This window comes from Cibotium barometz, chromosome 15 (assembly GCF_041138505.1).
Source record: "Cibotium barometz isolate CiBa-2024 chromosome 15, ASM4113850v1, whole genome shotgun sequence".
Taxonomy (NCBI): Eukaryota; Viridiplantae; Streptophyta; class Polypodiopsida; order Cyatheales; family Cibotiaceae; genus Cibotium; species Cibotium barometz.
The window spans coordinates 39,290,186-39,303,402 of NC_141060.1; the positions used below are offsets into that span (position 1 = coordinate 39,290,186).

The 13,217-nt window shown below is 40.3% G+C and overlaps 1 protein-coding gene across 2 annotated transcripts in view; it reads right to left on the reverse strand.

The window, feature by feature from the left end:
- LOC147631283 (chloroplastic import inner membrane translocase subunit HP30-2-like) overlaps nucleotides 1-2,512 on the reverse strand; it is a 42,935-nt gene extending 40,423 nt beyond the window's left edge. Inside the window, exon 1 of one of the 2 annotated variants that reach the window (XM_086809652.1) lies at nucleotides 2,105-2,512. In XM_086809652.1, coding sequence (XP_086665778.1) covers nucleotides 2,105-2,404 — 300 coding nt within the window. In that variant the 5' untranslated portion in view covers nucleotides 2,405-2,512. The remainder of the gene's footprint in view (nucleotides 1-2,104) is intronic. The other variant, XM_086809653.1, reaches the window with a different exon arrangement.
- Between the last annotated feature and the right edge of the window lie 10,705 nt (nucleotides 2,513-13,217).

A 13,217-nucleotide genomic window follows, 5' to 3' on the forward strand; every position in this document is an offset into this window, starting at 1 on the left:
ATCAGAAGGGATGGTTTACAGGTTACGTAAGGCCTTGTATGGTCTTAAGCAAGCTCCTAGGGCTTGGAATCAGAAAATTGATTCCTTCTTTGTTCGGATTGGATTTCAGAGATCGGTTGCAAATCCTAACCTGTATCTCTTTCGGAGACATACAAGAACGCGGCATGGTTACGATTATCATCCTTTATGTGGATGATCTCATTCTCACCGGCGGTCATGTGGAGCACATTAGCGTGACGAAGACTGCCTTGTCAAAGGAGTTTGAGATGACCGACTTAGGCTTACTCCACTTCTTTTTGGGATTGGAGATCTGGCAGACCCAGAGGGGGTTTTTTGTCTCTCAGCAACGGTATGTTCATGAGTTGCTTGAGGCCTTTGGGATGGAGAACTACAAGCCTATTACTTCGCCGATGGACCCAAACACAAAGTTAACCGTTAATGAATCCCCGTTCTCACCTTGGTTCCGTTTTGTGTGTGGGCTTGCCCCAAAACATTGATCAAAACTGGCAAAGGGACCAAATGGTGACATCCCCTCCACCTTATAAGCCATTGTCCTCAATTGTATAAATCTGGTACCATGAGCATACTCTTCAAGTGTAGCAGATCTAGTGCTATAGTATCCAACCACAGCGATTGCCTAGATACAAGCTTGGGCAACAAGTTGGGAAAAGCAAAAAGAGGGATAATCTTGGCACCCAAGGCCACTTTTGGCAAAAAGGGAAAGCACAACTAAAAAGAGAGCTGATCGACTCTATTAAAAAGCAAGAAGGCTATTCTTTATGGGGATGCGCATGAAAGCACTGGCCGGCTGCTATTTCCTCTTTCTGCGCTGGCCGTACAGGAGCTGGCTGTGCAACAGTTACTTCCCTCTACTGTTGCTGGCCGCCTGCTGGCTGTTCAGAAAGCCGTACAACAGCCGTACAGCCACATGCATACAGCTGCTGGTTTCTCTTTCACTCTCTCTGTCTTCTGGCCGCCTTCAAGAAGATGGCTGCAGCCCTTAAGTACCTATCTTCAGCTGGTTGCTACAAGGGTGTTTTGAAGACAGTTTTGGGCTGATTTTGAAGACAGTTTTGGGCTGATTTTGGGACTGCTTTGACTTTGGTTCTGGGAAGAGAGCCAGGAATGAGATTTGATTATGCTTTGTGGAAGGTTGCTAAGTATACTGTGGAAAATCCGGTGCCTAACGGCACCCTCACTTTGAGTTCTTGTAAAGCTTTCTTCGACACTTTTTCAAACTCTAACTACTTTGAGAGCATATCTAGATATGAATCATGATTCATAGATTTTTTTATGTAATGTGTCTTGGGCCAACTGCCAAGGACCGGCTTTGAGCTGCCAAGGCCAACCTAGTAATTATCAAACCTTGCTTTTTTCCCCCCAAAAAGAGATCCTTATATTAGTTTTAGAGCAGCAGCCCAAGGTCTTAATGTACATGCTCATAACCCACATAAGAGGCAAGAAACAATCTGAGGAGGGGTGGCTTCTCCATGGCTAGCCACTCTGGGAGGGAAACCTACCTCAGACAAAGGAAAGGAAAGGAAAGGAAGGAGCCACTAGGCGGAGGATTGAGGTGTGCTCATCCTGGGTGTTGTCTTTCTATCACCTTTTTTTCCTTCAAAGTAGTGTAGACAATTTTTTATTTGACTAAAGCATGTAGCCTTTAATATGATTACATAATTGTGAGTAATATTATCAACCATTTAGGCCCAATTATAGATCCCATAAACATTAAGTAAGGATCCTAAGGCTGCCCACCTTGATATATGTGGCTTGGCTAAATGCTCCCCATACAGGCTTTGTGTATCACCATGGCGCTCACAACATCATACCCTAAAGGAACGTTTAAAAATGAAAGACAGCTGCCTGCATACATCATGGAATTGACATCACCACATTCTGAAGGAAAAACCGAGGATAGGTAAAGGTGTATATATCTATGTGCAACAATAGCCCATGCCTCCCTAGAAGGAGGTACTAGGTTCGAATCTACCTTAATGGCATTTACTTTCTATCACAGAAAAATTTGAAGGAAATGAAAGGTACCCTGCAACCCTAAGAACAGAGATTTCAAAGCAGAGATTCAATCAGAGAGGGCACTGACCTGGGCTTGTTGAAAGGAGGCCATAGCTTGGGGGTTCATGCCCTGGGACTGCGCAGGGAAGGCGGTGCGCATGTCGCCTGTGAGGACGCCCATCAGGCCTCCAAGGGCAGCACCCTGCGCAGCGTTCAGGGCTGTGGTTATGGCGACCTCCACAGGGGCCGACTGCTGGCGAAGCCAAGAGTTGAACTCATTGCCCTGCAGAAATGACTTTACTCTGCACTCCAAATCCTTGAAGCGCTGCTGCAAGGATGGAGGTGAAGAAGAAGACGAAGTTGCATCTACCACCATCTCCTTGAGCATACTCTTCACAGGACCTTGTGTCCTATCAACTTCAACAAGGGGTTTTGGGTTCTGTTATATAAGGGTCTTCTAGTGTTCCTCTTCTATATGATGCACATAGCCCTCTTCCATCCAACATGGAAAGGAAGCCTTCAATTTATTGGTGCTTAATACTTCCCAACAAATCCGTCGCAAAGAAGATAAGAGTGTCATCTATGCGGGAGGATCTAATCGGCAATTACGCGTTTGTTGATCATATAGGGGCTTTTAATAGGCTTGCAAGTTCTCTATTTGGAAGTGCTTTTGTCAAAGTCAAGAATAAGAAGTGTCTCCATTTGATGGAGACATACTCATAGCCACATGTTATAATTGCGGATCTGACCATGCTTATTAAGGATTGTCCCAAGAGAGTGACAATCGCCCCACTAGAAGAAACATCAACAACCACTTTGACGACCCTTAACTTGTAGAGCATTCAAGGAGGATTTATTCATACAATCCCTCTTAATGCCATCACAAGGCTCCAAGCCAAGACAAGGGCAATAGCCAAGGGAACATCCAAGGATGCCACCAATAAGTAGAAAGCTCAAGCTTCAAACTTCAAAGTAAGCAGCTAAAGAGCCCAAGGTGCAAGCCCCAAAGGCTTTAGTAGCCACTAAAAATGCTACTGAACCAAAACCAAAGGCTCAAAGGAAGAAGATCTCAAAGAGCACGCGAAAACATAATCCTTATCCAAGATAATAATGTTGTGACTATCGAAAGTGGTTCAACAAGACCTTCAAGGTTATATCATTTGAGAAAATAGCGTGAGTGCTCAAATAAACTCTTCCCAAACAAAAGAAGCCCATTGACTACGCAAACCTTTAAAAAAACTCAAAGAGTACCCCACCCTTGTGTCAAAGAAAGAGCGAATGAAACAAGCCTAAGAGCTTGTAAGGAAGGTTGTTGGAAATAGGGTTGCAGGAATGCACACACACACACACAATGGAGAAGCTCAAGGGAGCACACTCTGGGATGATAGATAGATAATGAATGTGTGATGTACAAAGAAGATAAGAGTGTATACTAGCATGGGGAAAAAAACTTCCTAAAGAGAGTAAAAGTGCCCCAGCTAGTCCTATTGTGTTCACACACATCACTACCAAATATGGCTACAAATCCCCCCTAGGAGTGATGATGTGAACAAGGGGTGAGCTGGCACTAGAAGTACAACAATGTGCCAGGCTCTTTGGACTGTGATAGGAAGCCCAAACTAGTCCTAAAAGGGAATTAAGTTTAAAGCTTTGCGAAAAGCTTCAAACTTCTCTCGTGGGAGAGCCTTCGTGAACAAATCTGCCAAGTTGTTCTTCGTTGGCACATAAGCCAAGCTGATTTCCCCTACAAAGCATCTCTCCCTGACATAATGATAGTGTACCTCAGTGTGCTTTGTGTGAGCATATTTGAATGTCAAGCCTGGTGTTACACAAAAAGATAAGGCATCCAACAGCTTCTTGATACAAGCCAGCATCAAAAGAGTCACCTGCATCTTCAAGACTTAGTCATAAACCCGACTCCATAGGTGTAGCCACAAGTTTATAGTCTTCAAGATTGAACCTCTTCAACAATGCATCTATGTATTTCCTCTACAACATAATACAACCATCACCAAAACTCAATGCCCAAATAATAGTGCAATTGTCCAAGATCTGACATCTCAAAAGACTTCTCTAAATCAGCTATAAATGCTAAAATATGATCATCATTAGGGCCCGTGAGTAGCATGTCATCAATGTACAACACGATGACCAATAAAACATCCTTAGTCCACTTAATATAGAGGGTACTGTCAGTTAGGCTGTTGTAAAAACCCTGTGCCGCCAAGTATGCATGTATTTTTTTTCATACCATGCTCTGGGAGCCTGCTTAAGACCATATAAAGCTTTCTTCAATCTACATACTTTTGATTCTTGACTTTTATGAACAGAATCACGAGGTTGAGATACATAGACCTCCTCACGTGAAACTCCATTCAAGAAAGCAGTTTTGATATCCAATTGACGTACATTTCAGCCTTTATGTGCTGCAAATGCAATGATAGTCCGCATGGTAGTCATATGACATGTGGGTGCAAGGTTTCACCATAGTCAATGCCTTTCTCTTGTGCATAACCCTAACTCCTGACTTTTGACCATACAACGTGCCATCTCCATCTTTTACATTCAACTACACCGTTTTGTTGAGGTGTATAGGGCACAGTACATTGGTGTTTTATCCCATGATCAATCATGTATGCATGAAACTTCTTAGACATATACTCCCCCCCCCCTCCCCGATCAGTATGTAGGGTACCAATCTTACGTGCAGAGACATTCTGAACTATAGCATGAAACTCCTTAGACATATACTCCCCCCCCTCGATTAGTACGCAGGGTATCGATCTTACGTGCAGAGACATTCTGAACTATAGCATGAAACTCCTTAGACATATACTCCCCCCCTTGATCAGTACGTAGGGTACCAATCTTACGTGCAAAGGCATTCTGAACTATAGTAGCAAAGTGTCTAAAGCACATAAAAACCTCTAATTTCTATTTCAATGGATATACCCAGGTATGTTTGGAATAATCATCAATGAATGTGACAAAATAGAGGTAGCCTCCAATAGATGGTGTCCATCATTATGTATAAGCTGTAATTTTTAGATAGCTCTAACTGAACCACCTTTGGGAAATGATGCTCGCTGCATTTTTCTAAGAATATAGCCCTCACAAACATGTTTGATAGGGGCTTCAAGATGTGGCAGCTCAGACACACTGTCATGTTTATGCAAATGCAACAAACTACCAAAGTTCAAGTGACCAAAGCGTGCATGCCACAACTTAGCATCACCCACCATTGACTTTGTAGCAAAAACTATGTATATAGCCATGTTTGGGTACATGGATCTAGCTGGCTCCATAGACCATGATTGGGATGTACATGTGATTGGGCAAGACAAAGGCTTCTCTGGTGACATCTTCATGAAGTCCCAGTGTGTCAGGCACAGATGGCTAGTAGCCCTTGTGAGTATGCAGATTGTCGAAAGTGTGTTGCATGCATGGATGGAAAGAGGGCTGAACTAAGCAAGAACAAGACTGAATGAAGACGAGGCAAGGTAACTCGATCAAAGGCAACCATGCAAACTGTTGGCATGGGGCATGAATGCTGCACGCAAGAGGGTTCCAGTGTTGAACTGCCTTGAAAAGGTACAGTGTAGACCATGGGTGCGATCGGCTCAAGGCATGGGTGTTTGGCGATTGGACTATCTGCTGCTGCTGCGATCATGAACAATACATCTGTCATCCTTAAACTGAACCACTAAGATAGCCTTAGTAATGCCAGAGACAGATAACAAGTTATTCTTAATCCCTGGTACATATAATATATATAAAAGCATGATTATTGCATTAGTGAGAACAATTTTACCAACTCCTTTTACAAGGTATGAGGAGTTGTTTGCACATGTTACAATGTTTCCTTATGGAGAAGATTCAAGTGATGAGAACAAATTGTGATGAGAAGTAATGTGCTTACTAGCACCACTGTCAAAATACTAGACATGTACATATGTAACAGCCATGCATACATCCTTATGCGAAGGATCATAACTGCATTGCACAATGAAAACCCAATTATCATGTGCATAGTTTTTAGATTCTTTGTTTTCTACATTGGATGGTGATGTATCAGCTACTACAGCTATGCCTGCGTCTTTCTTTTTCTCCTTCTCTAGCCGTTTCTTGCACTCATTAATTAGTAACTAGGTTTCCTACAATAGTTACATTTGTTTCTTTGGCTTGTCGCCTTCCTTTTCTGCTGCTGCAGACTTGCCCGATGACTTTGATATTGGCTTATAACTACCCTAAGGAAAGAATTTTCCTTTGCCTCTTTATTGATTGGCAGCAAAAGCCTGATCTCCTACGCATGACAGATCTATTTTGCCTAGATTTCTCTTCTTGTAAGAGCACATAAACCAACTCCTTAACCCTCAAGGTATTTGGATTACCTTTCATCCTCATGAGAGTATGATGTATGGTGACGATGATGACCCATGGAAGATTAACTTTCACCTCCCACCAAGTCCTCCCACTATATCTAGCACTGTAGGGTTTGGTGAATCGGTTCTAGAGGCAGAGGCTTTGGAATTAGCTTTTTCTGTGGCTCTTCTTGAGAGTTGTTACAAGTTTGGTTAAGACCTTTGACACACTTTGAGGCTTCCTCATAGGTTTTATTATTGGCTCTAGAATAGGGTCAAGGATACACTTGCAGGGTTAGTGGTTTGTACTAACCACTTGCTCAAGGATAGGCTTTAATCCTACATGCACCTTTGTAGCCATATTTGGTAGTGATGTGTGTGAACACAATACGACCAACCGAGGCTTTTCCCTCTTTAGGAGGTTTTTTCCCCTGTACTAGTATACACCCATCTTAGGGTATACTTATCTTCTTTGTACATCACACATTCATTATCTATCTATCATCTCATTGTGTACTCCCTTGAGTTTCTCTAGTGTGTGTATACATTCCTGCAACCCTATTTCCAACATTTGGTATCAAAGCATACGCTCCTTGTCCCTGTGTTGCTGCCTACCCTTCACCTCGAGTCACCTATCTTCTTGAATCGGATCAAGGAGCCCTTTTGGGAGAAGATAGAGAATCGTGAAGTATGAAGTACTTTGTACTGAAGTTTTTTGATCACACTTTCATTTCGAGCGAGTCGTTCACGTGGTTTTTGATTTTCTATAGACAACTTCGGGGACCGGATTTGCACTTTTCTTCATCAAATTATGGAGTAGCTTTGTCAGATCTAATGTAGACAGGTGTGTAGATACATGAGAGTATCTACGGGCTTCACTTCAGTGACATCGATCTCTGCATCTTACGAGTAAAATTTTTACTCACTATACTTTGCATTTCTTTCATACACCTTGCAAGTCTCCATTGTCAGCGACCTTATTAGCAAAGAGCACTCAACACTTTGGAGGTTGTGTGATTACTTGATTGGGTATTACCAAAAATGGTAGACAGTCGGATGTTATCAACTAAGGATAAGCTCGACGAGACCAACTACCTGTTATGGTCCTATATGATGCGGCATGTATTGGTAGCCAAAGGGCTATGGAATGTTGTGGTTGGTATTGAGAAATGTCATGGTTCCTCTAATGAACATGATGAAGAAGGCACATCTGTAGACAGACTTAGTTTCACATGGTGAATTACCACAGCATAGCATACCTCCTACGCACTGCTTTGTCAGTTAAGAGGAGTATCATTCCTCACATTCGGTCATGTAGGAATGCTAAACATGCTTGGGATACACTTGCGTCATTGTACCAGGTAAGTAATGAAGCATGCATTTCCTATATACGCAAGCAATTAGAGTTGGAGCATATGGATGGGGAGACTTCATGGACAATTTTCTTATAAAAATCAAGTATTTTAAGGCGCAATTGGCCAGTGTTGATGAAATATATCTTGACAGTTCATTGGTGCCTACTATCTTGAATGCGTTGCTGGACTCGTATCAAAGTTTTGCTTCTACATTTTCTTCAAGGTGATTAGCAAACGACTTCAGAGGCACCACATATCCCTATGTTGGCAGGTCCAAGCCCACCTTCAAGTGAGTGTGAAGCAAGGGAGTGCAAGGAAATTCTCAACTTTGAAGAGACTTATTTAATTGAATGAATGGGAATCTCTGGTAGAACAACCTGAAGAGGAGGAGGATGAGCTATGCCACATTGAGCACTCTCCTTCCATACCCAAAACCAAAACAAAGGACAGACAAAAGTGCCCATGAACAAGATGGGACACTACTTTGAAAGTGACGAAATGAATGACGTGTCAACTGTCATTTATAAGGGAATGACGAGGACAGCCACAATCTTGAATGATGTTGCTGGTGTCACCACCATAAGCACCAACAAGAGGCCTAGGGAAGCCCACCACTCATAGGCACATGTAGCAAAACCATTAGGCATCTTGCAAGATGCAAAAAATTATGAACTTTGAACTAAGCTTCCACCACTCATTCATGGTGATGGATTTCTAGAGAAGAGGTTGTGATCCTTGGAAGGTGGCCTTACATGTGAGATGTAAGGTTGGTTCACAATTAGAAAACCAATCACATTTACATATGTAGGGGCCCGAGGGATTCACTCTTAGAAAACTTATGATATCGTGTGAGTACAAGAGGGGGGTTTTTTTGAAATGCGGCATAAGCTTATTATAAGGTAGGGGTAAGGCCATGTATTGAGGTAAATACTAAATCTTAAATTTAAGTTAGGGAGAGGGAGCCTCGGGGGGAGGGGGGGGAGGGGGGGAGGGGATGGGGAGGAGTATAGAAACATTAAGGATATGTCATGGCAATAATGATTCAAGTAGGTTGTGGTGATTTATAGGTGATGAATTCCTAGTACTGAACATCTATTTCTTGGTAGTATGCATGAAGTACTTATGTTCACTTAATAAGGTCTAAAGTAATGTACTTCAATCTAAGAAGAGGGGGTGTGTAATGGCTAGAGAAAAAACATAGATTAGCCTCCATGTTCATGATTAGTGTAGCATCCCTTTTGGGAGCTAGCAGTGACTGATTTACGGGTAGCTACAAGGAAGGAGAAACTTCCATATTGCTCACAATCACCGAGCCAAGAAGGAGAAAACCACATAGAAAGCCTAAGATTTATCTTCTTCCTATGGAGACAAATCTTCATTTGCTTTGTTATGTTGAGGTTGTGGATTCACATGAGACCTACACTAGATAGTGCGAAGCAGACCTAAACAAGATCACTCTTCAGGCCAAGACCTACACTAGATAGTAAAGAAGGAGATAAAACAAGGTCACTCTTAAGGCCAAGACATTGGCCAAGATGTGGAGCTAAGCTGATGTAGAGAAGGAAGCCAAACTTAAAGAGCTCACTGAGCCTCAAGAGGAAGATCTAAGGCAAGTGCCCCAGTATTTTGAGTCCTATAACATTAGGGACAGAGTGGTACACGGTGAAAAAGCTTAAAAAAGCTTGAGCAAAGAGCCTCACGCCTCTTATGACCGCCCTGTTGAGGTTAAACAAGTAAATCTTGACAGCCCTAGTGAAGAACCTAGGCCATTATTTATTTCCAAAGACATCACCCATGAGCAAGAAGAAGAGTTGGTAGTCATGCTCATAGTATTCTAAGGCATTTTTGCCTAGAAGTACACATACACGAAGGGAATTTCTTCAAAAGTGGTGAAACACACCATCCCTCTATATGAAGGTGCAAAACCAAACAAAGACCTATCACATGAATCCTAAGTACTGACAAATAGTCAAGGAAGGGATAGACAAGGTCATCGATGTGTAGTTTATATATGAGATTCAGTGCACCAAGTGGCTATCATCAATAGTGATTGTGTTGTCCCAACAAAAAGTTTAAAGTGTGAGTTAACTTTAAAAGGGTTAATATCACCACAGTTTGTGATCACTAACCCCTATTATACATAGATCACATGTTGAAAAGAGTCATTGGGTTAATATCACCACAATTTATGATCACTAACCCCAATAGTACACAAATCACATGTTAGAAAGAGTCACTGGGAGCAAAGGCTGATATCTTCTTGGATGGCTTCTCAAGCTTCTCAATATAAGATAACATTTACTATGGAGTGAGGGACCTCCAATTATCACGTCGTGCCATTTGACTTAACCAATGTCCCTACCACCTTCCCAATGCCATGGAATGGGGGATCTCCACTTATCATGTCATGCCATTAAACTTAACCAATGTCCCTGTCACCTTCCAATTCTTGATGTCATTGAGATGTAGTAGAGTGGGCACCTCTCAAAAACAAGCCTGAGATGAGCAAGATGTTCCTTCCACTTTGAGCGCAATAAAAAATCATCAATGAATATCTCTAAGATCTTCCAAAGAAGAAGATCCTTGAAGGCTATACAACCCACTCAAATTCCAATTCTAGGTGAAATACGATGTCATTCTTGGACACATTATCTCTAAGAAAGAAATCTCCACATACGAGAATACGGTTTGTGTGATCTTGGAATTACCACGTGTCCACGGGACCCTTTTGTACTTCTTGAAGAAAATAATTTAAAATCTCACAAATTACATCATAATTAAAACAAAGACTTGAATTGAAAAATAAACACAAGGCAAGAGAATTAGAATAACATCACCATTAAGAGTAAAGGATAAAGAATATCACACAAGATTGAGTGCAATCTTCCTCCTCAAGTGTGTAGCTCTACTTCCACGACTTGAGTATTTAGAGAATTTTATTCATAAAAATAGCCCAAGGAGCTAAGAATAGATGAGCGTACAAATTGGGCTTGCTTTTCCCACTTTTGGGGTATTACTTTACATATTTTTAACCGTATCAAAATCCCTAAGGTTTGTACATATAAAAATCTTTGCCCAAATATAATTGCTAATGGGCCTTGTTATATAAAATAACTTTGTGTACATTTGCACATATATTAATCTTGTGCTCACTTGCACATTCCATTAAGCTGAATCCTGCACAAATTAAATTAAACATATTTTTGCACGATTATTAATTTATCAAAAATATGATTAAATATATACCTGTACAGTCCTCCCGTTTGAGGAAGCAACTTCCTCAGTTGTGTAAGAAAAATGTCATAACCTGCAAGGTAAACTCAGAGGTCTGAACATGGTTCAGGGACACAAAGGCATGGCTCAAAGGTTCTTATGGACATGGAATACCAACGAGAAAACTCGTGCGACACCTAAATTGGTGATCATCACACTGATTATCAAATAAAAAATAATATGCACAAAAAGTTTAATACATGATTCACAAAATAAAAATGATCATCATCTTTACACCATTGCTCAATCCACCAGCCATACGACACCTCAATTGGTACCCTCGTATAGTGCGACACCTCAATCGTCGGTACCTTCGCACATCTCATGCAGCAGTGTGACACCTCAATCGGTATCCTCGCACTTCTTGTTGCTATACTCAGACACTATCCACGTTAGTTAAATGATTAATTGAACATATCAATTAATCCCAACGTCGTCTTGAGATATAGACAACCCATAAGTCTTCAAATAACAGCCACACACATGTTTGCCAGGCGTAAGTACCCCAGGAATCACCCCTCCATATACGAACCAACTGAAACAAATAGTGGAGGCCCACAAGCATGCCCTATACGGACGTCTCCGATATACAGTTGCATAAACACATGAGAGGATGGCTTCACGCGATTGGTGTGGAAGACTAGATCTACACATAATGCATATGCAATGAACCAATCAAATGAATGTATATAAGACGAGTCTAAGTGTCCTATACCACATAGGCGCGTTGCACATACACACATAGGATGGTAAAAGATAGAAGACATAAATGTGTCTGGAGTAAGTATATGAAACCAATCTGATGTCCCATACCACCAGATTAATTCCATACATCACTTCCTTCATAATAGAAGTTTGAGGCGGAGTGGCCAGTTCCCTCTGTAACTTAAATTCTGACACAAATTTTCTCTATCTAGAAATTTTATTTAAGTTACTGAACTTGAACTAATCTTAATGTTGAATATTTGGTTTATTAAATAGGTTCTTAAGTTGGAAAGATATTATAAAAATACTTATAAAAAAAGACAGTAAATATATACATATACATACCTCCATTGTTGTAATAATTTGTCAAAAATAATATTAACACTCGAAAGAGATGTTAGTCATCATTACTTCTATGGATAGGATATATAAAGTTATTAAACAGAATCTCATGAGAAACTTAACATCATAAGAATAAAAGTTAAATTGGTTATAGATATAAGGATAGGAAAATGCTAACCTTGAGTTGGAAAGGTTGTTTGAGGGGATGTGAGATTATAAATGAAGAATGGATAAATGTGATAAAATACGAATGACCAGTAATGATTCTAAACATTTTGATTAAGTGAACAAGTCTAGATAATAAAATATTAATTTAAATTTATAGTTGAAAAATAGACTTAAATAATAAACATGAAATTGAAGCGTAAGAGAGTCGTACCTTATATATATATATATATATATATATATATATATATATATATATATATATATATATATATCCGATTGCAATGATGTTTTGGAAGGTGTTCGAATCACTGTTTGCAAGTGTCGGATAGCTTTGTTGGGAGTGGTGGAATCATTTTGAAAGAGAAATATTATTGCACATGCTACATGGTACTAATCAATTTAAAAGTAGTTCCATGATTCATATATCTTGAATTAATTATTGTCAATTTTAAGCACATAATGCAAGTAATGAATGGGTTAAATACTTACTCATATGATGTTGGGGAAGCACATCTACATGGTAAAGTGTTAGATAAACAAATGTAGATATGACTGATGCAATTAATAATGCAAGTAATGAATGGGTTAAATACTTACTCATATGATGTTGGGGAAGCACATCTACATGGTAAAGTGTTAGATAAACAAATGCAGATATGACTGATGCAATTAATAATCACAGATAATAAAAATTAGCTCAAGGTGTGATGAGTTGAGAATAAAACAATAAAAGTGGTGTTCAAATATCACAACAATAAAAATTTAAAAACTCTTGAAGTTTCACACATTGTTGTAGATATCCTGAAAATATTGTAATCTCACACGAAGAGCTTGTTTGTGTATACGTTGTAAAGAATGTGTCCGACGCCTCAAAATTTCAGCAATATCTAGAGGTGAGGATCCCTAAATGGCTTTCTCATCACTTCTTGGGAAACTCTCTTCATTGGCCTCAAGTACACTACCAAACACATATGAACCTCCATTTGATGGAGTATGG